Genomic DNA, 26,675 nt, shown 5'->3' with positions numbered 1-26,675 from the left:
CGTCAATAGTTTATTAGAAGTATTGAACTGTATTCAAGTTGTTACTGTATTAAATCGCCAAAACTTAGTCAGCTGTACCCTTGCACACTCTGGAGACCCCGTCGTCCAGTTGTGCTTATTAAGGAGAAATATTTACCAATGTTCCTGAATTTGTTTTTCCTCTTACTGTATCCAATGTTGTCCCTTAGGCATAAAACCAGCACTGCTCAAACGAGACCAGATTCACTGCCAAGATAGGCATTTCAAAATAAATTAAATCCAACTGCTCTCACTCCAATCCAACTCTCTTTCCAATACTCAAAACTCAACAAAATATAAAACAGATTCATAAAGAAATGACAGCCCATGTTTTGGGCTGTTAATAATTAGCATTAGGGGCAGAAAAAACATGATTATGTCCCACAAAACACATTTAAATGTTAGTAATTATCAACAAGGCCAAAAGCTATCATTTTGTCCCTGCAAAAGTTCTCGGTCAACATATACACTGGGGTGTGCTGGGAAAATTGGGAATGGACGGACATTCCGAACAGTAGAACAAGAGAAATACAACAGATGTACATTGCACTATGACAAACAAACACATGCAACTTTTGTTTCTCATCCAGAAAGCACCAATAAATACACCACAACAAACAACTTCTTCACCAAAGCTGCATCTGAAATGGCACCCTATTCCCTATATAGTGCACCACTTTTGACCAGAGCCCTAATGGGCTCTATATAGGGAATAGGGTGCCATTTGAGATATAATCCAACTTCAAAATCCCGGAGATGGACCACCTAACCGTAAACACACCTCAGAGTCCATGCCTTGCATCTCCTTCTTCTCCAGCTGGAATTGCACAAAGTCGTCGATGACGTGGAACAGCTCGGGCGACACAGCCTTGAAGTACTTGTGGTAGTCGTACTGGACGGCCAGGGAGGCGAAGATGGTGTTGTTGACGAGTGCCGAGCGCAGGTCTGTGAGCACGCCGTGAGAGTGTTGGCGAGGGTCTTCATAAAGGTGCTTCGTTATGAGGTAGTCTAAAATTGCATCGCCAAGAAACTCCAGCCGCTGGTAACAATCTGGGACAGAGAGAGAGCGGGGACGAGAAAGAGAGCAGGAAGGAGTGATACTAAGCCGACACAAAATAAGCTTATCACTGAGCAGACATACTAAAGGCAAGCAGGAATCAACTATTTAAAGGGTTTTTCCTGCTTCTTTACAATGGTTCAGCTAATGGTATTGTTGTGATATCACAGCCCCTCAGGTATTATTGTATTGCAACTGGGTTGCTACTACAGGCCCTCACCTTGTGTTATTATTAGGTCCTCACCTAATATTGTGATATTTCTAACCTGTAATGGTATTATAATGGTAGGAGGCGTGTGTGAACGCCTGCAGCAGGTAGGCCTTGTTCTGGAAGGTGTAGCTGATTTTCCTCTCAAAGTTCTCAAAGCCGGAGATGAGGTGGTTGAGGGTGCGCTCTGCGTCCGGGTGGTCGAACATGCAGCGGGGCGGGATCTTCAGCCAGCCATATTGGACGTCAAGGTTCGCTACCTCTGTGACTCCGCCCTCCTCCCTCAGAGTCTGACTCTCCACCAGTAACACCTGTTTGATATATTGATAGAGAAAGATTTTATTATTGAACTACAAAGGGTAATTTTCCAGAAGAAAAATGGTGTGCTTGCATCAGCTGCCCAAAAGTATTTGTATTGCAGTGGAAGAACTTCCTCTCCACCGGTAATACCTGTTTTGATCCGTTGACATTGTTATTGAAATATAAAATCACAATCATTGAAAAATTATCACGGTTTTCGATTTCAATATATATATTTTTTTACATTAAACGCGTTGTGAAATAATGACGTTACAATGTTTTGTAGCTTTTTAAATGGAAATTCCAAAGCAAAAAACTGAAAAAATATTCCATTAACTCTTTCAGGTCCACATTGGGTAGCAATCAACACAAAAATAGGAAATTACTATGAAATAATAAGTAAATATATATATATATACTCACATAGTACCAGTCAAAAGTTTGGACACACCTACTCATTCAAGGGTTTTTCTTTATTTGACTATTTTCTACATTGTAGAATAACAGTGAAGACATCAAAACTATGAAATAACACATAGAATTATAAAGTAACCAAAAAAGTGTTAAACAAATCAAAAAAGATTTTATATATTTCAGATTCCTCAAAATAGCCATCCTTTGCCTTGATGACAAGCACACTCTTGGCGTTCTCTCAACCAGCCTTATGAGGAACGCTTTTCCAACAGTCTTGAATGAGTTCCCACATATGCTGAGCACTCGTTGGCTGCTTTTCCTTCACTCTGCGGCCCAACTCATCCCAAACCATCTCAATTGGGTTGAGGTCAGGTGATTGTGGAGGCCAGGTCATCTGATGCAGCACTCCATCACTCTCCTTCTTGGTCAAAAAGCCATTACACACCCTGGTGGTGTGTTTTGGGTCATAGTCCCACTAAGCGCACACCAGATGGGATGGCGTATCGCTGCAGAATGCTGTGGTAGCCATGCTTGTTAAGTGTGCCTTGAATTCTAAATAAATCACTGACAGTGTCACCAGCAAAGCACCCCCACACCATCTCACCTCTTCCTCCATGCTTCATGGTGGGAACCACACATGCAGAGATCATCCGGTCACCTACTCTGCATCTCACAAAGACACGGTGGTTTGGACTCATCAGACCAAGGACAGATTTCCACCGGTCTAATGTTCATTGCTTGTCTAAAGCATTTATTTGGGCTGCAATTTCCGAGGCACACCTGTTAATTGAAATGCATTCCAGCTGACTACCTCATGAAGCTGGTTGAGAGAATGCCAATTGTGTGCAAAGATGTCGTCAAGGCAAAGGGTGGCTAATTTGAAGAATCTCAAATATAAAATACATTTAGATTTGTTTAACACTTCTTTGGTTACTACATGATTCCATATGTGCTATTTCATAGTTTTGATGTCTTCACTATTATTCTATAATGTAGAAAATGGTAAAAGTAAAGAAAAACCCTGGAATGAGTAGGGTTGTCCAAACATTTGACTGGTACTGTATATATATATATATATATATATATATATATATAATTTAATGGATTTATATAGCACTTATCCACCTAGCCCTGCGATAGACTAGCATCGTGTCCAGGGGTTTACTTGTACATCAAAGCTGCCTCAAGCTACAGAAACAGGAAATCGGCTCCTGCCCTATGGGCCATTCTGGTTCAGATATATATATATATATATATATATATATATATATATATATATATATATATATATATATATATATATATATATATATATACACACATGTATGTATAGAGGTGTGATGTTGTGGGGGGTGCTTTGCTGGTGACACTGTCAGTGATTTATTTAGAATTCAAGGCACACTTAACAAGCACGGCTAAAAATATATATATATACACACATAAGTCCACTACATAAACAAAAGTATGTGGACACCCCTTCAAATTAGTGGATTCGGTGATTTTAGCCACACCCTTTGCTGACAGGTGTACAAAATCGAGCGCACAGCCATGCGATCTCCAGACAAACATTAGCAGTAGAATGGCCTTACTGAAGAGCTCAGTGACTTTCAACATGGCACCGTCATAGGATGCCATCTTTCCAACAAGTCAGTTTGACAAATTTCTGCCCTGCTAGAGCTGCTCCGATCAACTGTAAGTGCTGTTATTGTGAAGTGGAAATGTCTAGGAGCAACAACGGCTCAGCCATGAAGTAGTAGGCCACACAAGCTCACAGAACTGAAACATTGCGTGCTGAAGTGTGTAAAAAATAGTTTGTCTTCGGTGGCAACACTCACTACCAAGTTCCAAACTGCCTCTGGAAGCAACGTCAGCACAATAACTGTTCGTTGGGAGCTTCATGAAATTGGTTTCCATGGCCAAGCAGCTGCACACAAGCCTAAGATCACCATGTGCAATAGCAAGCATCGGCTGGAGTGGTGTAAAGCTCGCCGCCATTGGACTCTGGAGCAGTGGATACACATTCTCTGGAGTGATGAATCACGCTTCACTATCTGGCAGAATCTGGGTTTGGCGGATGCCAGGAGAACGCTACCTGCCCAAATGCATCGTCTGGGGATGTTTTTAATGGTTCAGGCTAGGCCCCTTAGTTCCGCTGAAGGGGACATTTTAACGCTACAGCATACAATGACATTCTAAACAATTCTGTGCTTCCAACTTTGTGGCAACAGTTTGGGGAAGGCCCTTTCCTGTTTCAGTATGACAATGCCCCCGTGTACATTGCGAGGTCCATACAGAAATGGTTTGTCGTTAGCGGGTGTGGAAGAACTTGACTGGCCTGCACATAGCCCTGACCTTAACCCCACCGAACACCTTTAGGATGAATTGGAATGCAGACTCCGTGCCAGGCCTAATCGCCCAACATCAGTGCCCGACCTCACTAATGCTCTTGTGGCTGAATGGAAACAAGTCCCCGCAGCAATGTTCCAACAACAAGTGGAAAGCCTTCCCAGAAGAGTGGAGGCTGTTATAGCAGCAAAGGGGGGACCAACTCCACATTAATGCCCATGATTTTGGAATGAGATGTTCGTCGAGCAGGTGTCCACATACTTTTGTTAATGTAGTATATGTATGTATTTATGTGGCAATATGAGAATGTGTATGACAAGGGTAACATGGAATGCTTGTATTATGTTGTGTGTAATGTAGTGTATATTTTGTATCCAGCGGTACTGTGTGTATAAGACAATTTACTCCTTGGGGACATGAAAGTTCATTCTAGATAGAGGTGATGTAATGTGGTGTATATATCTTGAGTCCCAGGGAGCAGAGGAACATCTGAGCAGCCCTCACCCCACAGCTGGTGAGGTAGCAGCCCAGCAGTGCCTCTACACAGTCAGCGATGCTCTTGTCAGCGATGCACTGCTCCGTGTGCAGGTCGTAGGAGATGGACTGTTTTGCCAGCTCCACCCCACAGTTCTCCTCAGACGGATTCCAGAAACCCACCACGAAATCATCCTCCTCCCCCGCCTTCCTGGGGTCCAAGTAACACATGGCGTCCCACGAGCTAATAATAATGCATAATAATTTTAATGGATTTATATAGTACTTATCCACCTAGCCCTGCGATAGACTAGCATCATGTCCAGGGGGTTTACTTGTACATCAAAGCTGCCTCAAGCTACAGAAACAGGAAATCGGCTCCTGCCCTATGGGCCATTCTGGTTGGGACAAGGCTTAATTACTTCATAATAGATTGTATTAATATAGCGCTTTTCCACCTAGGTTCTCAGGTTCCACTTTACATAGTATGGGGGTGGGGGACTCACCTGTAGTCAAACTCATCTGCTGAGCCACCACCGCCAGGCTCCGAGGGGTAGTCGGGGGTGGGGACCGGGCCAGGTTTCTTGGGGGGTTTCCACACCCCGAAGCTGGGCTCGGCTGCAGGGGCGGAGGAGCGGGCGGAGGGGCTGGGGCCAGGGGCCGAGGTGGCGAGGGCAGCGGGTAAGTTCCTGAGGGAGATCTTCTTGCCCAAGGCACCGGAGCTCATGAGCATGTTGTCGATGAACTTAATGTGCTCCTGGTAGTAGGGATGAGTTAGAGCAATGAATACATTTGTGATGGGGGGCATCTGTATACATTTTTTTAAACATTTTTTATTATTATTTTTTTTATTAAAATAAATGTAAGTGGTGTTTTCCATAGCTGGACAGACAAATTATTTTAAATAAACTAGATTGTGTTTTGATTCAGCTTTTTCCCCCTGTAATAGATAAGTAAGCATGTGTCTAGTATGCATTCATACCTCTTACTATATTTGGCCAAGAGAGCTTAAGATTTATTAGCAAAAATTTTTTTTTTATAAACTTTGATTAATCACCACTAACCATCACCTTGCCTAATCAATTCTGAAAAACGTAACTATGTCCCAAATGGAACCCTCTTCCCTATAGTAGTGCACTTCTTTGACCAGAGCCATATGGGCCCTGGTCAAAAGTAGTGCACTATATAAGACCCCTTGTGCTGAACTCCTCCCTACCTGGAAGTACTCCAGGTCGTCCTCGATGCTGACTTCTTTAGACTCCTTTCACATCAGATCTTCATCCTCCTCCAGCAACTCCTCCTCGAGCTGCACCTCATCCTCACAGAACTCTTTTCCAGCACTACCGTTGTCCAGGGGGTCATCTTTGGTCTGAAAGAAGGAGTGAGGAAGGAAGGTGGGAGAGAGGAGTGAAAGATAAGGGAGTAAGTGCGAGGATGGCGAGAGGGAAACAACGAAAGGAAGAGGGTAGAAGAATAGCGAGAATGGGAGACAGAAAAAGTGGATGGATTACTATGTGGATTGTATAAATGTCTTATTACCCAACGTCTCTTTAATCCAGTGGTGCCTCCAGGCCTGTAGTTGACTCCTGAAGCCGTGGTCAAGACCCACAGTGGGATTTACACAGATTATAGTCTCAGAGTTTCACTCTCACCACAGCATTAGGTCAGCTAAGAGGGCTTTGAATGTGAGAGGGGAGGCAGGCCTATCCAACTCAATGACTCATAGGCCTAATGCAATTCGATATCTGACAAGCTGCGTCCTGAATGTTACATTAATAATAATTAATAACCCATAAAGTTGACCGTGTGGGAAATTCTCTAATGCATATTAATTAAATGCTAATGGCACTGACATCTAATTTTGTCAGAATACAGCCAGGCTTTGACAATGAAAATTACATTGCCCCGAGCACATTATGCACACACACCACACAGTGTTACGCATACACTCTCCACTTTCTCTCTCGCACACACACGACGAGCACACACAGGGTAAGCAAATGCAGACTTACCAGCCTAACAAAATTCAACACTGTGGTTGACCTCATATACCTCAGACACACACACCTCCCGAACAGCCCAGGAAGAGTCTCCAGCTATACCCAAGTTTCCCTTACAACCCCTTATCACCCTGTACCGTTTACTACCCTGCTGTCATACTAATTCATGCTACATTTATTTCATTTTATATTTAGCATTCATTTGGATAATGTATAAGAATGTCTACATGTTCACTAAGAGAGAGAAAGCTACTATAACAAGAGATCATTCATGTACTCTTTATAAAGCTTACCCATGTGCATTTATTGGCAATCTCCTTCGGTATCATATGGAGGAAACACTATCAGTTGAAGTATACCAGTAAGGTGAAAGCCTGCCCTCTGGTGGTCTCATGAATAACAGAGCATCACGTACCTCATCCTCATCCCATTCGTCTTCGCTCTCTCGTCCTGGTTGACCACGTAGCCAGGGGGCAGCCAGTTGACCGGCGGATCAAATATGGACACTACCATCCTGCTTGGAACACCTTTCTTCTTCCCCAGACGATACAAGTTACAGTTGCTCACCTGTTAAGACAGAAAATAATTCACTTCACACCATTTCACACATGGATCATATCCATACTTTCTTGAAATACATGAAACATGACAAAATTATGGGCATATGTGTCAATAACTAAAAAACAAACTCTCTTACAGCAAATAGGCAAACACAAAGCATTCCATTGACAAACATTCCATTCAGACATTCAACCCTATTCCCTATTCCTGCTAGCACTACTTTTGACGATATGAGGGCCATGGTCAAAAGTAGTGCACTGTAAAGGGTGCCATTTGGGATCCAGGGCAAACTCCATCCCCCCCAACCCGCTGCCAGTCTCACCTTCTTGCTCCTCATGTAGGAGAGTCGTCCCTCGTGTGCGTCGGGGTAAGTACAGAACAGGTAGGTGGTGATGGCGTGCTTCTAGAACGAGTCTCCCAGCATCTCCAGACGCTCCAGGTTGAAGCCATCGCTGGCGTTGGATAGGGTCAGGGCCTGCAGAAATGGGGAAAAAAAAAGAAAAAGAAAAAAAAGGATTCAATAGAAACTTATAAGTGAGTGCTTGCCTTTTTCATTTTTTTGAAGTAATACATTTTTTGTTCAGGGCCTGAAGGTAGGGGATCAGTTACATTAATCAGTTAGTCTATTCAGAACATCCAAATTTATTAAAAAATGTGGGAATCGAACATCGAAAACACATTTAACTGATATTTTGAATTGCTGGACATATTCATTAGTTAAAACAATCAAAACTTCAATTAGGTAATCAATTAATTGACCAAAGAACGGACTCTGAAAAACTTGTGTTGAACCCATCCCTACCTGAAGGATAAGCCCCGGGTTGTGCCCCAGGGTCTTGGGGCAGGGGCCAGGTGTGTGTCCCCCTGTGGAACTGGTCTCCTGGGTCTTTGAGTAGTCAGGTAAAAGTGCTGTGGTTGTGATGGGAGCGGTGCCTTTGAGCTACGTCACTGTTGCTGGGCTGCAGGAGTCTGAGGTAGCTTGATTCACGTGGTGTCCATTGCCCTCACGAAGCTCTGTGGTACCCCCTGGTTTACATTCATCGCTAGGCTGTGGGGGTCGAGGCTGGGTTCGGGGCTGAGGGTGCTGAAGCTGAGACTGGGTCCAGGGCCGTGTTGGGGTTAGATTCGGGTTAGATTCGGGTTCTCTGTGCTTGGAGAGAGCTGCACAGGAAGAACTGAGGCAGTGGTTTGTGTTGTCATTGCTATTGATACTTCTTCACTCTCCAGTGGCGAACCAGGGCCAGCCGGGAGGAAACGGGAGTTATCACGTCTGTCATGAAGGTGTGTGTGGTCGCCGTAGTCACTGTCGTCTTTGGCGACGGCAGCAGTGCCATTAGTGAGGGTATTGGTGCAGGAGGCAGAGTCTGGCTGCTGGGGCTCCTCCTCCTCTGTCCTGCCAGCTTCTGGGTGTTTGCTGACATCACCCCTCTCAGGCTGGGAGGAGACATGACAGTCACTACAGGGTTGCTGAGCAACAGCAGGGTCAGGGGCTGCAGTCTGGTCGTGATGTTTACAGTTCTCATCACCGCTATCCTCTTCCTCCTCCTCATCATCATCATACTCTTCCTCATCACGCAGACAGATGAAAGACTTGCTGTCGATGGACTTCTTCCATCCAAAGTCCAGGATTGGATACCTATAAAGACAGAGTGAGATGTAGGGGCAGTATTTAGTGTTGGAGAGTAAATGACTGGCTGTCATTAAACAGCCAGTCATTAAATCAATTATTAAAAGGGATAGTTTTTCAAAATGTCATCAAAGCAAAATGTAGCAGATCTACCTGAAGTCAAGGGGCAGGGTCTGGGCTCCAACTCCAGCGTCGCTAGCTGTCTGGGTCCTCAGCTCCTCAGCTGTGAGGAGGCAGTGGAGGCGGTACAGTATGCTGGGGAAACACACAGCCTTCCGCCACAGAGAGGCTGGGATGGGGTGGATGGCACACAGCTCTGGGACCAGGATCTGGAAGGGCAGAGGTAAGGGGAGGAAAAAGAGAAAGAAAATTCGACATTCTTCCAGATGTTTGTAGGCTAGGGCCAGAAATAAAGTAGATACTGGGATGAGGTGGATGGCACACAGCTCTGGGACCAAGTTGTGGAGGGGAGGAAACATCCTTCTAGAAGTAGGAGTAGATGGTTCTCCAAAATACTCTAATCTAGATTCTAGACCAGGGATCAAATCAAATATTATGTGTCACATAAGCCGAATACAACAGTGAAATGCTTACTTACAAGCACTTAACCAACAATGCTGTTTAAAGAAAAATTCAATACAATAAAAAAGAAACGAAAAGAGAAAAAATAAATAATTAAAGAGCAACAATACAATAACAGTGGTGAAGCTATATAAAGGGGGTACCGGTACATAGTCAATGTGCGGGGTATTTAAGGTATTATGTACATGTACGTAGAGGTAAAGTGACTATGCATAGATAATAAACAGAGTAGCAGCAGTGTAAAAATGGGGGTGGGGGTATGGGTGGGGTCAATGCAAATAGTCCGGGTAGCCATTTGATTAGCTGTTCAGGAGAATTATGGCTTGGGGGTAGAAGCTGTTAAGAAGCCTTTTGGACCTGGACATGGCGCTCCAGTACTGCTTGCCGTGCGGTAGGAGAGAGAACAGTTTATGACTAGGATGGCTGGAGTCTTTGGCAATTTTTAGGGCCTTCCTCTGACACCGCCTGGTATAGAGGTCCTGGATGGCAGGAAGCTTGACCCCAGTGATGTACTGGGCCATACATACTACCTTCTGTCTGGATGCTCTCGATGGTGCAGCTGTAGAACATTGAAGATCTGAGGATACATGCCAAATCTGTTCAGGCTCTTGAGGGGGAATTGGGCACGTGTTGTTGTGACCTCTCAGAACTGTCTTGGTGTGTTTGGATCATGATAGTTGGTTGGTGATATGGACACCAAGGAACTTGAAGCTCTCAACCTGCTCCACTACAGCCCCGTCGATGAGAATGGGGACATGCACGGCCCTCCTTTTCCTGTAGTCCACGATCATCTCCTTTGTCTTAATCGCGCTGAGGGAGAGGTTGTTATCCTGGCACCACACTGCCAGCTCTCTGACCTCCTCACTGTAAGCTGTCTCATCGTTGTCTGTAATAAGGCCTACCACTGCTGTGTTGTAGGAAAATTTAATGACGGTGTTGGAGTCGTGCTTGGCCATGCAGTCGTTGGTGAACAGGGAGTACAGGAGGGGACTGAGCACGCACCCCTGAGGGGCCCCCGTGTTGAGGATCAGCATGGCAGATGTGTTGTTACCTACCCTTACCTCCTGGCAGCTGCCTGTCAAGAAGTCCAGGATCCAGTTGCAGAGGGAAGTGTTTAGTCACAAGGTCCGTACCTTAGTGATAAGCTTTGAGGGCACTATGGTTTTGAATGCTGAGCTGTAGTCAATGAATAGCATTCTCACGTAGGTGTTCCTTTTGTCCAGGTGGGAAAGGGCAGTGTGGAGTACAATAGAGATTGCGTCATCTGTGGATCTGTCGGGGCGGTATGCAAATTGGAGTAGGTCCAGGGTTTCTGGGATAATGGTGTTGGTGTGAGCCATGACCAGCCTTTCAAAGCACTTCATGGCTATACCAAAGTGAGTGCTATAGGTCGGTACTCATTTAGGCAGGTTACCTTGGTGTTCTTGGGCACAGGGACTATGGTGGTCTGCTTGAAAAATGTTGGTACTACAGACTGAGTCAGGGAAAGGTTGAAAATATTAGTGAAAACACTTGCAAGTTGGTCAGCGCATACTCAGAATACACGTCCTGGCAATCATCTAGCCCTGCGGCCTTGTGAATGTAAACTTGTTTAAAAGGTCTTGTTCACATCGGCTACGGAGAGCGTGAACACACAGTCGTCCAAAACAGCTGGTGCTCTCATGCATGCTTCAGTGTTGCTTGCCTTGAAGTGAGCATAGAAGTCATTTAGCTTGTCTGGTAGGCTTGTGTCACTGTGCAGCTTGCGGCTGTGCTTCCCTTTGTAGTCCGTAATAGCTTACAAAATCCGATGAGCGTCGGAGTCGGTGTAGTACGATTCAATCTTAGTCCTGTATTGACGCTTCGCCAGTTTGATGGTTCGTCGAAGGGCATGGCGGAATTTCTTAGAAGCGTTTGGGTTAGAATCCCGCTCCTTGAAAGCGGCAGCACTACCCTTTAGCTCAGTGCGGATGTTGCCTGTAATCCATGGCTTCTGATTGGGATATGTACGTATGGTTACTGTGGGGATGTCATCATCGATGCACTTATTGATGTAGCCAGTGACTGATGTGGTGTACTCCTCAATGCCATTGGATGAATCCCGGAACATATTTCAGTCTGTGCTAGCAAAATAGTCTTGCAGCTTAGCATCTGCGTCATCTGACCACTTCCGTATTGCGCGAGTCACTGGTGCTTCCATCTTTAGAGTTCTCTTGTAAGCAAGAACCAGGAGGATATAGTTATGGTCAAATTTGCCAAATGGAGGGCGAGGGAGAGCTTTCTAGGCATCTCTGCGTGTGGAGTAAAGGTGGTCTAGAGTTTTGCACATATGACATGCTTGTAGAAATTAGGTAAACAGATTTAAGTTTCCCTGCATTAAAGTCCCCGGCCACTAGGAGCGCCGCCTCTGGATGAGCATTTTCTTGTTTCCTTGTGGCCTTATACAGCTCGTTGAGTGCGGTTAGCAAAGGTTTGTGGTGGTAAATAGCTACAAAGAATATAGATGAAAACTCTCTTGGTAAATAGTGTGGTATGCAGCTTTTGAGATATTTTACCTGAGGCGATTCAAAACCTTGAGACTTCCTTAATTTTAGATTTCCTGCACCAGCTGTTATTTACAAATAGACACAACCCGCAACCCCTTGTCTTACCGGAGGCAGCTGTTCTATCTTGCCGATGCACAGAAAACCAAACCAGCTTGAAGTTATCCATGTCGTCATTCAGCCACAACTCGGTGAAACAAAGATATAACAGTTTTTGAACGTCCCGTTCATAGGTTAGTCTTGATTGGAGCTCATTCATTTTATTATCCAATGATTGCACATTGGCTAATAGGACTGATGGAAGAGGCGGATTACCCACTCGCCTAGAGTACCAGTCAAAAGTTTGGACACACCTACTCATTCAAGGGTTTTTCTTTATTTTGACTATTTTCTACATTGTAGAATAATAGTGAAGAGATCAAAACTATGAAATAACACATGGAATCATGTAATAACCAAAAACGTGTTAAACTAATAAAAATATATTTTATATTTGAGTTTCTTCAAAGTAGCCACCCATTGCCTTGATGATAGCTTTCCACACTCTTGGCATTCTCTCAACCACCTTCATGAGGTAGTCACCTGGAATGCATTTCAATTAACAGGTGTGCCTTGTTAAAAGGTAATTTGTGGAACTGATTTCCTTCTTAATGAATTTGAGCCAATCAGTTGTGTTGTGACAAGGTAGGAGTGGTATACAGAAGATAGCCCTATTTGGTAAAAGACCAAGTCCATATAATGGCAAAAACCCAGGAAAGAAGACCCAGAGTTACCTCTGCTGCAGAAGATACATTCATTAGAGTTAGCCTCAGAAATTGCAGCCCAAATAAATACTTCAGAGTTCAAGTAACAGACACATCTCAACATCAAATGTTCAGAGGAGCCTGCGCGAATCAGGCCTTCATGGTCGAACTGCTGCAAAGAAACCACTACTAAAGGACACCAATAATAAGAAGAGAATTGCTTGGGGCAAAAAACTCAAGAAATGGACATTAGACCAGTGGAAATCGGTCCTTTGGTCTGATGAGTCCAAATTTGCCTTTGTAAGACTCAGAGTAGGTGAACGGAAGATGTACGCATGTGTGATTCCCACCGTGAAGCATGGAGGAGGAGGTGTGATGGTGCTTTGCTGGTAACACTGTCTGGGATTAATTTAGAATTCAATGCACACTTAACCAGCATGGCTACCACAGTATGCTGCAGCGATACGCTATCCAATCTGGTGTGTGCTTAGTAGACTATAATTTGTTTTTCAACAGGACAATGACCCAACACATCTCCAGGCTGTGTAAGGGCTATTTATCAAGAAGGAATGTGATGGAGTGCTGAATCAGATGATGTGGCCTCCACAATCACCCGACCTCAACCCAATTGAGATGGATTGGGATGAGTTGGACCGCAGAGTGAAGGAAAAGCAGCCAACAAGTGCTCAGCATATGTGGGAACTCATTCAAGACTGTTGGAAAAGCATTCCAGGTGAAGCTGGTTGAGAGAATGCCAAGAGTGTGCAAAGATGTCATCAAGGCAAAGGGTGGCTACTTTGAATAAAAATATAAAATGTATTTTGATTTGTTTAACAAACTTTTTTGGTTACAACATGATTCCATATGTGTTATTCCATATGTGTTATTCTTCACTATTATTCTACAATGTAGAAAATAGCAAAAATAAAGCAAAACCCTTGAATGAATAGATGTGTCCAGACTTTTGACTGGTACTGTAAGTCCCCAATATCTCTGTCTCTTCTTCATGCGAATGGGATTTGGGCATTGTCCGGTGTCTGAAGTAAATTCCTTTGCGTCGTTAAAGAAAAACCTTTGTCCAATACGAGGTGAATAATCACTGTCCTGATATCCAAAAGCTATTTTCGGTCATAAAAGACAGTGGTTTTAGGGCAAAAACATAATAATTTGAAACCTTGCATACATTTGTATACAACCATATATTATGCGTGGGAATACTTAGAACAGATTTCCAAAATGTTACTCACTTGCAGCTGATTTGCTGATGTTTGTGCAGTCTTTTACTTGTAACAATTAAAAAAATGTTTATTTGCTCAGAAAACATGGGGGGCCAAACACAATCACCAGCGGGCCAAATTCGGCCCACGGACCGCCAGTTGGGGAACCCTGTTTTAGACCATCTTCAGAGTTAGTCTTCAGCCATTGGTTCATCTCTAAATATGGTGGAAGGTGGATCCATGGCTTTGCATGTAGACTTGATTACCTGTTTGTTCTGTAGACTCTCCCACTTGGCCTTCCTCTTCTCTGCACTGCTGAGGGGCAGTGCTTTCCCCTTCTGGTTCAGGTGGCGAGGGGTTAACAGGTTCAGTCTGCAGGCAGAGGTCAGAACTGGATGAGTTACACAGTAGTTCAGATACAGTAACCTTCATGGGTGTAAAAGTACAGATAAAGTGTTCTTCCCATATCTTTTTATTTTGATGGTGCTCCCCCCCACCATCCATGGAGGTCTGAGAGACCTCATAAGGCCATCCTTATGATGATGGAGAGTTGAATAGCATACATTTTCCTCTCTCTCCGTCCTTCCTCCTCCTTCCACCTCTCCTCTCTCTCACCGTGAGGTGTGGTCGACATCCAATAGTGGCTGGTTTACATTGGATAGGTCCAGGTTGTACTTGGTTTTGTAGTACTCAGCAAAAGTCTCATACTCCGGTGACGGGAACTTGCTAAGTGGTGTGAGGTCTGTGTAAACGTCAGCCACGTAGAAACGGTGAGGCTGGTCAAAGTTACGATACCTGAGAGAGACAGAGAGAGAGAGCGAGAGACAGGGATTAGAGGTCAAGGGTTGGCATAAATGGAACAGTGAAGATATACACTGAGTGTAAAAAAAACATGAAGAACACATTCCTAATATCCGGTTGAACGAGAAACGTTTTTTGTGCATATGGAACATTTCTGGGATCTTTTATTTCAGCTCATGAAACATGGGACCAACACTTTACATGTTGCGTTGATATAATCTTAGTGTATAATCTTATGGCTCATATAAAATTAATTGTATGCTGTTTAAATCAAGTCTCTTCCCTATGGACCCTGGTCAAAAGAAGTGCACAAAATATAGGGAGCTATTTGGCTCCTCAGTCAGGGAGGGGTATGTAGCGAAGCAAGCAGCGTACCGTGGAATGATGACAGCGTCTTGGTAGTCTTCCAGTTTGAAGGTGAAGGGGTTCTGCTTGGTGTACAGGGTGGTAGGAATGCCAGTACGAGCCTCAGACTTCTCTATGTCCTCCATGAATTGAAAGTCCAAATCTAGAGTGATGGAATCCTCACTGGAAGAACAGAAAATGTAAACAATGGAAGTTTACATGGTGAATGAATACTTTCAGACATTGGAAATTCACTGATTTGACACTAGGGTTGGGTGGTATACCGTATTTACAGCATATCCCAGGGTATTTCGAAACACCCTCAGTATGATTTTACAATACCGCTTTTTTATAAAAGTCAGAAGTTTACATACACTTATGTTGGAGTCATTTAAACTCGTTTTTCAACCACTACACAAGTTTCTTGTTAACAAACTATAGTTTTGGCAAGTCGGTTAGGACATCTACTTTGTGCATGACACAAGTACTTTTTCCAACAATTGTTTACAGACAGATTATTTCACTTATAATTCACTGTATCACAATTCAAGTGGGTCAGAAAATTTCAGAAAATTACACCATGGCTTTAGAAGCTTCTGATAGGCTAATTGACATCATTTGAGTCAATTTGAGGTGTACCTGTGGATGTATTTCAAGGCCTACCTTCAAACTCCGTGCCTCTTTGCTTGACATCATGGGAAAATCAAAAGAAATCAGCCAAGACCTCTGAATTTTTTTTGTAGACATCCATAAGTCTGGTTCATCCTTGGGAGCCATTTCCAAATGCTTGAAGGTACCACGTTCATCTGTGCAAACAATAGTACTATCATGATGTTGCCCTCTTTGGGTATAGCAAGCCCCATCCCCCTCTCCCTACCTCCCCCTTCAACTAAGCTGCTGTGGTCAGAGAGAGGTTGTATATTCCTGAGGAGAATACCCTGCCACATAGCCACACAGTATAAGAGGCAGAGTAAATTTTCATAGAGAACAAAGGAATTTCTTCCACCTCACAGAACTTGAGGTACGAACACATTTCATGTTCCGGAGAAAGTATAAAACATCGGTGAAGAATCCAGCTACGAACTGGTCCGTTTGTTACAACTTGGGGAAGCTCATGGGAGACGGTGAGGCCACATTACCATAACACTGTTTATATAACAGCCTCAGATATGAGGTTTACATCTAATTGTTGTATAAGATGAATGAGTGAGTATCATACTGTTTATACAATTTTACAATGTGATTTTGGACTGTTTAATGAAGGAAAACTCAAAAAGGGAATTGGAGTTAACTAAATCAGAGGACCGCCCCTGAGCCCAGTTTAGGGTCAGGCATCCTGGGACAGCCCTTTTCTGCAATTCCGAATAAAACCCAACTTTGAGAAATTATCACCAGACAATGTTTTTCTCCATTAGGAGAGGACGAAGGTTGTAGACCATTGCTGAATCTTTTAACCATACCACGTGGTTAAACTCTTAGACTACCGATACCGACAGAATAAGAACAAGTCTTTGATATTAAATACTAGTCTGCAGCTAGGAATTCGGTATCATTGAACGCGAAGAACAACAACCGCCAAAACATCCATTCCATGACAAACGAATGAATGTCCCTCTGAACTATCCCCTCTAACCGAGAGAGAGAGAGAGAGAGAGAGAGAGAGAGAGAGAGAGAGAGAGAGAGAGAGAGGGGACAAAACTCTCCAACAGAAACAAACTTTTCAACAAAGATCCCGACGACAAACTGAGCGTAAATATATATATTGATGACAATTGTTCCCGAATGAGTGAGCATTCATGTGCAAAGGATTAGCATTTCAAATGTTATAATTATCAACTTTGTAGTGTCTCATCTCAGTTGACCCCCACTTCCCCTTTTGTCTAACAAGCCGCAATGCCGGTTTAGCCCACTAGGGCACATTCCCCATATCATTTCTTGTAACCACATTTACCTTGTTTGTTTGTTTGTGCATTTCTGTGAATTACTTAGTTAGTAATACATAAATGATTTAAGACAATTGATGTACGGATGACTCATAGTGAAGACTGGGTTCATGCAGACACCAACAATTTACGACGTTTGGAATGACACTAACGTGAGGTAAAATAAATAAATCATTAATCAGAACACTATGGATCCGATATGAAAATATCTGAAAGGTTATTATTAGGAAATTATAACCTTGTAATCTGAATATTTTTCCTTGGTGCCCGACTTCCTAGTTAATTACAGTTAGATGATTAATCAGTTGATCGCGTAATACTAATTACAGAGAATATTTGATAAAAACTATAAGTCTTCAATTTAATGATAGTAAAGACACGACAGTACGCAAGTATAAACACCATGGGACCATGGAGCCGTCATACCGCTCAGGAAGGAGACGCGTTCTGTCTCCTAGAGGTGAACGTACTTTGGTGCAAAAAGTGCAAATCAATCCCAAAATAACAGCAAAGGAAATTGTGAAGACGCTGGAGGAAACAGTTACAAAGTATCTATATCCACAGTAAACTGAGTCCTATATCAACATAACCTGAAAGGCCACTCAGCAAGGAAGAATCCACTGCTCCAAAACCGCCATCAAAAAAACAGACTACGGTTTGCAACTGCACATGGGGACAAAGATCATACTTTTTGGAGAAATGTCCTCTGGTCTGACGAAACCAAAATAGAACTGTTTGGCCATAATGACCATCATTACGTTTGGAGGAAAAAGGGGCCGAAGAACATCTTACAAGCCGAAGAACACCATCCCAACCGTGAAGCACGGGGGTGCCAGCATCATGTTGTGGGGGTGCTTTGCTGCAGGAGGAACTGGTGCACTTCACAAAATAGATGGCATCATGAGGGATGAAAATTATGTGGATATATTGAAGCAACATCTCAAGACATCCGTCAGGAAGTTAAAGCTTGTTTGTGAATGGGTCTTCCAAATGGAAAATGACCCCAAGCATGCTTCCAAAGTTGTGGCAAAATGGCTTAAGGACAACAAAGTCAAGGTGTTGGAGTGGCCATCACACAGCCCTGACCTCAATCCCATAGAAAATTTGTGGGCAGAACTGAAAAAGCATGTGCAAGCAAGGAGGCTACAAACCTGACTCAGTTACACCAGCTCTGTCAGGAGGAATGGGCCAAAATTGTGGAAGGCTACCCGAAATGTTTGTCCCAAGTTAAACAATTTCAAGGCAATGCTACCAAATACTAATTGAGTGTATGTAAACTTGACCCAATGGAAATGTGATGAAAAAAATAAAAGCTGAAATAAATCATTCTCTCTACTATTACTCTTGACATTTCACATTCTTAAAATAAAGTGGTGATCCTAACTGAACTAAAACAGGGAATTTTTACCAGGATTAAATGTCAGGAATTGTGAAATACTGAGTTTAAATGTATTTGTCTAAGGTATATGTAAACTTCCGACTTCAACTGTAAATACCTGTAGTCAACTTGTGCACTAGGTAATATATAAAGCAGATCGCATTAATAATTTTGCCTGTTAGATTATCTTTCATTATGAACCTTACCAGTAATAATTTCCCAAAACAGCTGCTTGAGACAGTCACCTTTGTTTGTTTAGGATCACAATGAGCAAAATGGGAGCATCGAGAGATGAATCACTCCTGCGGCGTAACTTAAGTGAGGTGATCAAGTTGCACTTCTATGAATTTCAATAATAATGTTTGCCAGCTATAGATCTTATAATTATTAAGGTAGCTATCTAAGATGTGGCAAATAAATTCTCTCCAGATGTGTTTTGCTAACTTGCTAACATTAGCCAAGTGGTTAACGTTAGCTTGTGTGATCAAGCTTCTTGCAGCAGCAGAGACAATTCCCTCCTGGATTAAGATCCCTCCTGTCTAAGATTTATTTTGTGTGTGCTGCAAACTGCATTTTGAGATACTTGTGTAACTTTATGAGCTGAGCTGTCTGTCTCAGAAGTATTTGCATTCGCTAGAGAGCACTTACCTAGCATCTGCTATGGGGATTCCTTAGTACTTGCTAGAATTTTGTTAGCATTCTGGCAAATTACGTTTTATGGGCTTTTTAACATTTTAAAATACATTTCGCCCCTTGTGTGCACTACTGGTAATACCGTTAAACAGAGTATGAAAATGTGTATACTGCCCAACTCTATTTGACACAGTACGCATCCCTATGTGGCCTGCTCAAAATGAGTGCACTATAAAAGGGAATAGAGTGCCATTTGGTACCCACCCATAGGCTTACTAATGGAGTAAGGCCTACAGTACGTGCGCAACGTTGGGCTCTCACTCACCAACACTGAGACGCAGACTGTGTGTATCTAACAGTAGGCTGAGTGTACATGTCACCAACATTGAGCGGTAGCACACAGCAGACTAACTCACCAACATTGAGAGGTAGAACGCAGTAGGCTGAGTCGGCCTGCGTGGGTTTGAACTCCAAAGCAGGTTTCTCCAGGCGGAGGATGTGAGAGAAGATGTACTGGTGTAATCTGGTGATCAGGTCCAGCTGGATAGCACTCAGGGTGAACCCTGCCTTCTGGAGCTCGATGGAGATGGTCACCTCACCAGACCGTGTGTAAACAGGAAAATGGGGAATCTGTGGAGAGGGATGAGGGGGTTAGGTGAGTTACAATGTACACTTAATAAAGGCCATACTAACTTTGGAAAATCAAGTGGGCCCTGCTGTCTAGCTGTTGCTTCCTAGAAAAATATGTTCTCGATCAGTTTCAATAGAAATTGTTAATGTTTGCATCCCTAAATATTGCTTAGAGGACCTACCCGTAAACAATGAAATGGGAAACTGAGATAGGTGTGTGTGTTCCTTACCCGAGGTATAGGTTTGGCGGTCAGGATGCTGAAGCACCTGGTAGAGTCTTCTGGAGGGTAGAGCTTCCTGCGGCGGAAGTTGAGCTCATCAGGCAGAGGGGTGGTGAGGACCATGCCGACCACATACAGGTAGTAAGACTGCTGCGGTACATGGTAACTGTGCCGAAGACACTCCGGTATCTGGGGTGAAAACAGCATTGGATTGGTGAAAACGAGTTTCCACCCTCATTTTTCCACCAGTGAATTATGTTTACATCCATGGGGGAGGAAATGAATGAGTGAACACTTCTGGGTGAAGAGAATCAGACAGTAGCCAAGGAGAGGAAGCAGTTCCACACCATTTAGATGAGAGGCACCATACAGTGGCTTGCGAAAGTATTCCCCCCCTTGGCATCACAACATGCCTTCCACTGTGAAGATACAAAATATGTTTTATTGTGAAACAAACAAGAAATAAGACCCCAAAAAATTCAAACTTGAGCGTGCATAACTATTCATCCCCCCCAAAGTCAATACTTTGTCGAGCCACCTTTTGCAGCAATTACAGCTGCAAGTCTCTTGGGGTATGTCTCTATAAGATTGGCACATCGAGCCACTGGGATTTTTGCCCATTCTTCAAGGCAAAACTGCTCCAGCTGCTTCAAGTTGGATGGGTTCCGCTGGTGTACAACAATCTTTAAGTCATACCACAGATTCTCAATTGGATTGTGGTATGGGCTTCAATTAGGCCATTACAAGATATTTAAATGTTTCCCCTTAAACCACTCGAGTGTTGCTTTAGCAGTATGCTTAGGGTCATTGTCCTGCTGGAAGGTGAACCTCTGTCCCAGTCTATAATCTCTGGAAGACTGAAACAGGTTTCCCTCAAGAATTTCCTTGTATTGAGTGCCATCCATCATTCCTTCAATTCTGACCAGTTTCCCAGTCCTTGCCGATGAAAAACATCCCCACAGCATGATGCTGCCACCACCATGGGATGTTGTTCTCGGGGTGAGGAGAGGTGTTGGGTTTGCACCAGACAGCGTTTTCCTTTATGGCCAAAAAGCTCAATTTTAATCTCATCTGACCAGAGTACCTTCTTACATATGTTTGGTGAGTCTCCCACTTGCCTTTTGGCGAACACTAAACGTGTTTGCTTATTTCTTTCTGGACACTCTTCCGTAAAGCCCAGCTCCGTGGCGTGTACAGCTTAAAGAGGTCATATGGACAGATACTCCAATCTCCGTTGTGGAGCTTTGCAGCTCCTTCAGGGTTATCTTTGGTCTCTTTGTTGCCTCTCTGATTAATCCCCTCCTTGCCTGGTCTGTGAGTTTTGGTGGGCGGCCCTCTCTTGACAGGTTTGTTGTGGTGCCATATTCTTTCCATTTTTTAATAATAAAGTTTCTGATATTTTTTTTATAACCCAACCCTGATCTGTACTTCTCCACAACTTTGTCCCTGACTTGTTTGGAGAGCTCCTAGGTCTTGATGGTGGCGCTTGCTTGGTGGTGCCCCTTGCCTAATGGTGTTGCAGACTCTGGGGCCTTTCAGAACTGAGATCTTGTGACACATAGATAGCACACAGGTGGACTTTATTTAACTAATTATGTGACTTCTGAAGGTAATTGGTTGCACAAGATCTTATTTAGGGGCTTCATAGCAAAGGGGGTGAATAGATCTACACGCACCACTTTTCAGTTTTAATTTTTTTTAAATTGATTTAAAAATGTATTTTTTTTTCATTTCACTTCACCAAGTTGGACTATTTTATGTATGTCCATTACATGAAATACAAATAAAAATCTATTTTAATTACAGGTTGTAATGCAACAAAATAGGAAAATGCCAAGGGGGATGAATACTTTTGCAAGGCACTGTATCAGCAATGAAAACAGCCCCAGTAAAAAGTACTGCACTACAGTATAAACAGAGTATACAAAACATTAAGGACACTTGCTCTTTCCATGACATAGACTGACCAAGTGAATGCTATGATCCCTTATTGATGTCACCTGTTAAATCCAATTCAATCAGTGTAGATGAAGGGGAGGAGGCAGGTTAAAGAAGGATTTTTAACCCTTGAGACATGGATTGTGTATGTATGCCATTCAGAGGGTGCCTTTGAAAGGGGCATGGTAGAGGGTGCCAAGCCCTGCTGGGTTTTTCAGGCTCAACAGTTTCCCATGTGTATCAAGATTCTCATTTATTTAACCTTTATTTAACTACGCAAGTCAGCTAAGAACAAATTGTTATTTACAATGACAGCCTACACCGGCCAAACCCGGACGACGCTCGGCCAATTGTGCACCGTCCTATGGGGCTCCCAATCACGGCCGGTTGTGATACAGAATGGTCCACCACCCAAAGGACATCCAGCCAACTTGACACAACTGTGGGAAGCACTGGAGTCAACATGGGCCAGCATCCCTGTGGAACGCATTTGACACCTTGTAGAGTCCATGCCCGATGAATTGAGGCTGTTCTGAGGGCAAAAAGGGGTACAACTCAATATTAGGAAGGTGTTCAGTGTATTGAGAATAGGGTTCCATTTGCGATGCATCAGTGATGAGTACTCACAGCTTTAGGGTAGCACTGCCTCCTCTTGGTGGATCCTGGCCTGCCTGGAACACTGGTCTCCTCCTCGTCATAGAGATCCAGCTCCTCCTCATACTTCACTGTCTCCTTCCCCACAGGCATCAAGTGGTCATCTAACTCACCTGGGAGAGGGAGGGAGAGAGAGATTTATCTACTATTTCCCTTTGGCAAAATGAAGTTAAATATGTCACAGCAGTTAATACCAGGTTCCCCTCTTCTCCAACCACACAGAGAACCCCCCACCCCATCAAATTCAATTACATTCCCCACAAGCTTGAAGAGAGAGGGAGATTTGACGGAGGAAGACAGAAAGAGAGATGGGGAGGGAGGGAGAGATGCATTCTGGGACTAGCTGCAGTGAGTTAGTCTGGGAACCAGTCTGTTTAGCTATCATTCCACTCCGGTCATCCTAAACATGGAATAACCTTTGGCATAATGACACAGAGTACAAGTAGTAGAATGTTAGCTAAACAGACTGGTACCCAGGCTAGCAGTGAGCACTACAAGAATAATATTCTACCAATCAAATAGCTGCATTTTATTTACCTTTTTTGTGAAGCTTTTCACAACAAAGCAGTGCTACTGCTTTCTCTGCCAGTCTTGCACAGTTCATTGTCGGCCCCTGCAGTGACAAAACAAAGTGTACATTTGTCTCAAAGACATCCATTATACACACCATTAGGTGAATCTTGATGTCCCGAATAGAAACAGTGGGTGCTAAACAATGCTGGTGGATGAGGTGAATTTCCTGCTTACTATGTAGCCTACTACAGCCCTTTGAGCACCTGGAAGCACTGTATAATTATGTATGTCTCAAAAGGCACCCTTTTCCCTGTATAATACACTACATTTGATCAGAGATGGAATATATAGGGAATAGGGTGCCATTTGGGATGCAAATCCAATCAATGACGAAAGCCTGCAGACTCACAGCGACGGGCACCCGTAGAGGGGAGTTGATGGGCAGGTAGAGGGTTGACTTGTAGCGCCCATCCTGAAGCTCCTTGGTCTTACACTTGGGTGCCAGGTGGGTAAATGGGTCACTGGGCAGACGGGCACAGTATCTGGGGCAGCCATGGGGGAGAGGGACATTAGCACGCCAGACCACCAACAGCAAAATGAAAACAAGAACCAACAAAAATGTAATCTTAAAATCCAATTTAGCAACAACGCCTGCTTATAATTTTAGTATTTTGACACAACTTACTTTGTTCTCATTGTATTTAGTCTTGTTGCCACAAAGCACCCTTTTTTAGAACCCTTTTTAGATTTTTCAAGGAAGCAAAGCAGTCCCCATTTCCTCTTACCCGTTGATGTGTCCGATGGCCGTGTTGATGGTGACGCGGGACCCTCCGTCCTCAGAGCGGAGCACGTAGGGAGGCAGGATGTTGTCATCATCCAGCTCCTGTTCCACCTCAAACTCACCGACCCCTGCTGCCTTGGAACACTTATTCCTCAGCATCTGGAGAGATCAAGAGAAGTTCTACATTCGTCAGTATTAGGGTTGTCACAATAATAGTAGAGAAACACAGAAAAACATTTTTCATCAGGGTTCCCATTTTCCTTTTCTCAAACGTACACGTCAAAATCCCCTTGACATCAAAACTTGATTTATGTGAAAGGATTACTTCCACAATTAAGCAGCATTCACCAATGACCTCACATATCACTCAAGGATGGCCCTTGTGGACAGGCTCTGAAAACCAGTGTTCCCCAAACAGACACACAAATCAATTGAACATAATTGAGTGGATTATGGTGAAACCAGAATCAGCAAACACAGGAAGATAACTTTGGCTGAGTCCCAAATGGCACCCTATTCCCTATATACAGTTGAAGTCAGAAGTTTACATATACCTTAGACAAAAACATTTAAACTCCGTTTTTCACAATTCCTGACATTTAATCCAAGTAAAAATTCCCTGTCTTAGGTCAGTCAGGATCACCACCTTATTTTAAGAATGTGAAATGTCAGAATAATAGTAGAGAATTATTTATTTCAGCTTTTATTTCTTTCATCACATTCCCAGTGGGTCAGACGTTTACATACACCCAATTAGAATTTGGTAGCATTGCTTTTAAATTGTTTAACTTGAGTCAAACATTTCAGGTAGCCTTCCACAAGCTTCCCACAATAAGTTGGGTGAATATTGGCCCATTCCTCCTGACAGAGCTGGTGTAACTGAGCCAGGTTTGTAGGCCTCCTTGCTCGCACACGCTTTTTCAGTTCTGCCCAAATATGTTCTATGGGATTGAGGTCAGGGCTTTGTGATGGCCACTTCAATATCTTGACTTTGTTGTCCTTAAGCCATTTTGACAGTATTTTGTACTTTGGAAGTATGCCTGGGGTCATTGTCCATTTGGAAGACATATTTGCGTCAAAGCTTTAACTTCCTGACTGAAGTCTTGAGATGTTGCTTCAATGTATCCTCATAATTTTTATTCCTCATGACGCCATCTATTTTGTGAAGTGCACAAGTCAATCCTGCAGCAAAGCACCCCCACAACATGATTCTGCCACCCCCGTGCTTCACGGTTGGGATAGTGTTCTTCGGCTTACAAGCCTCCCCCTTTTTCCTCCAAACATAACATAACTAACAGTTCTATTTTTGTTTCATCAGACCAGAGGACATTTCTCCAAAAAGTACAATCTTTGTCCCCATGTGCAGTTGCAAACCGTAGTCTGGCTTTTTGATGGCTGTTTTGGAGCAGTGGCTTCTTCCTTGCTGAGCGGCCTTTCAGGTTATGTCGATATAGGACTCATTTTAATGTGGATATAGATACTTTTGTACGTGTTTCCTCCGGCATCTTCACAAGGTCCTTTGCTGTTGTTCTGGAATTGATTTGCACTTTTCGCACCAAAGTACATTCCTCTCTAGGAGACAGAACGCGTCTCCTTCCTGAGCGGTATGACGGCTGCATGGTCCCATGGTGTTTATACTTAAGTACTATTGTTTGTACAGATGAACGTGGTACCTTGAGGCATTTGGAAATTGCTCCCAAGGATGAACCAGACTTGGCTGAGGTCTTTCTTTTGATTTTCACATGTCAAGCAAAGAGGCACCGAGTTTGAAAGTAGGGCCTTGATATACCTGCACATGTACACCTCCAATTTACTCAAATGACGTCAATTAGCCTATCAGAACATTCTAAAGCCATGACAACATTGTCTGGAATTTTCCAAAATGTTTAAAGGCACAGTCAACTTAGTGTATGTAAACTTCTGACCCACTGGAATTGTGATACAGTGAATTATAAGTAAAATAATTAAATTGTTGGAAAAATTACTTGTGTCATGCACAAAGTAGATGTCCTAACCGACTTGCCAAAACTATAGTTTGTTAACAAGAAATTTGTGGAGTGGTTGAAAAGCGGGTTTTAATAACTCCAACCTAAGTGTATGTAAACTTCCGACTTCAACTGTAGATGCATACTTAGAGAATCTCTGAGAATCACTGTGTGATCATACCTCACAGACACACACATTGAGGTCTTGAGGACAGGCTCTGAAAACCACACCTTCTCTATGGCCTTGTAGGTCTTCAGGTCATCCTCGAAGGCCTTGGCCCTCTCACTGTCAGCCAGCATGATGTAGTTGGATACAGGAGCTCTGGCTCGGCCTTTAGACTGAACGTAGGACCTGTAGTCGAGTCAAATTAACATTTATTTAAAGTGAATTTAACAGGGGTCACAACACACTTTACATGATTAAAAAAGAAGAACAAAACAGTATAGAAAAGGGAGGGGAAGTGTAATAATATCAACAACAATATCAAATAGCCCAATGGGCAGGAAGCAACAAGGAAGTGGATAGACAAGCAGTGCTGTACCTGTACTCAATGGGCAGTCGAAACGCACCACCAGATTACATTTGGGAATATCCACTCCTTCCTCCACGATGCTGGTCGCTATGAGCAGGTTGGTCTCGTGGGCTCGGAACTTATGCAGAACCTGAGGGATGATGATGTAAGGTAGTTAGGCGTGGATGGATGTAATGGGTGGATGGATGGATGGATGGAGTTAGGCGTGGATGGATGGACATACAAATGTAGGGGTAGGTCAAATTCGATGT

The 26,675-nt window shown here is 43.4% G+C and overlaps 1 protein-coding gene across 1 annotated transcript in view; it reads right to left on the bottom strand.

The window, feature by feature from the left end:
- Positions 1-26,675, bottom strand: part of dicer1 (dicer 1, ribonuclease type III) — a 51,153-nt gene that overhangs the window by 6,030 nt on the left and 18,448 nt on the right. The window contains 23 exon segments of the mRNA XM_042330608.1: positions 800-1,068; positions 1,342-1,594; positions 4,848-5,061; positions 5,324-5,574; positions 6,034-6,186; positions 7,233-7,261; positions 7,264-7,384; positions 7,701-7,853; positions 8,181-8,287; positions 8,503-9,014; positions 9,159-9,334; positions 14,336-14,441; positions 14,685-14,864; positions 15,246-15,394; positions 19,007-19,011; positions 19,586-19,799; positions 20,030-20,209; positions 22,586-22,725; positions 23,150-23,225; positions 23,535-23,667; positions 23,911-24,065; positions 26,123-26,255; positions 26,445-26,554. Of these exon segments, the coding sequence (XP_042186542.1) occupies positions 800-1,068; positions 1,342-1,594; positions 4,848-5,061; positions 5,324-5,574; positions 6,034-6,186; positions 7,233-7,261; positions 7,264-7,384; positions 7,701-7,853; positions 8,181-8,287; positions 8,503-9,014; positions 9,159-9,334; positions 14,336-14,441; positions 14,685-14,864; positions 15,246-15,394; positions 19,007-19,011; positions 19,586-19,799; positions 20,030-20,209; positions 22,586-22,725; positions 23,150-23,225; positions 23,535-23,667; positions 23,911-24,065; positions 26,123-26,255; positions 26,445-26,554 (3,819 nt within the window).

This window comes from Oncorhynchus tshawytscha, linkage group LG11, assembly GCF_018296145.1.
Source record: "Oncorhynchus tshawytscha isolate Ot180627B linkage group LG11, Otsh_v2.0, whole genome shotgun sequence".
Taxonomy (NCBI): Eukaryota; Metazoa; Chordata; class Actinopteri; order Salmoniformes; family Salmonidae; genus Oncorhynchus; species Oncorhynchus tshawytscha.
Note: the sequence above shows the minus strand (reverse complement) of the source record. Positions and strands in the feature narration are given on the sequence as shown.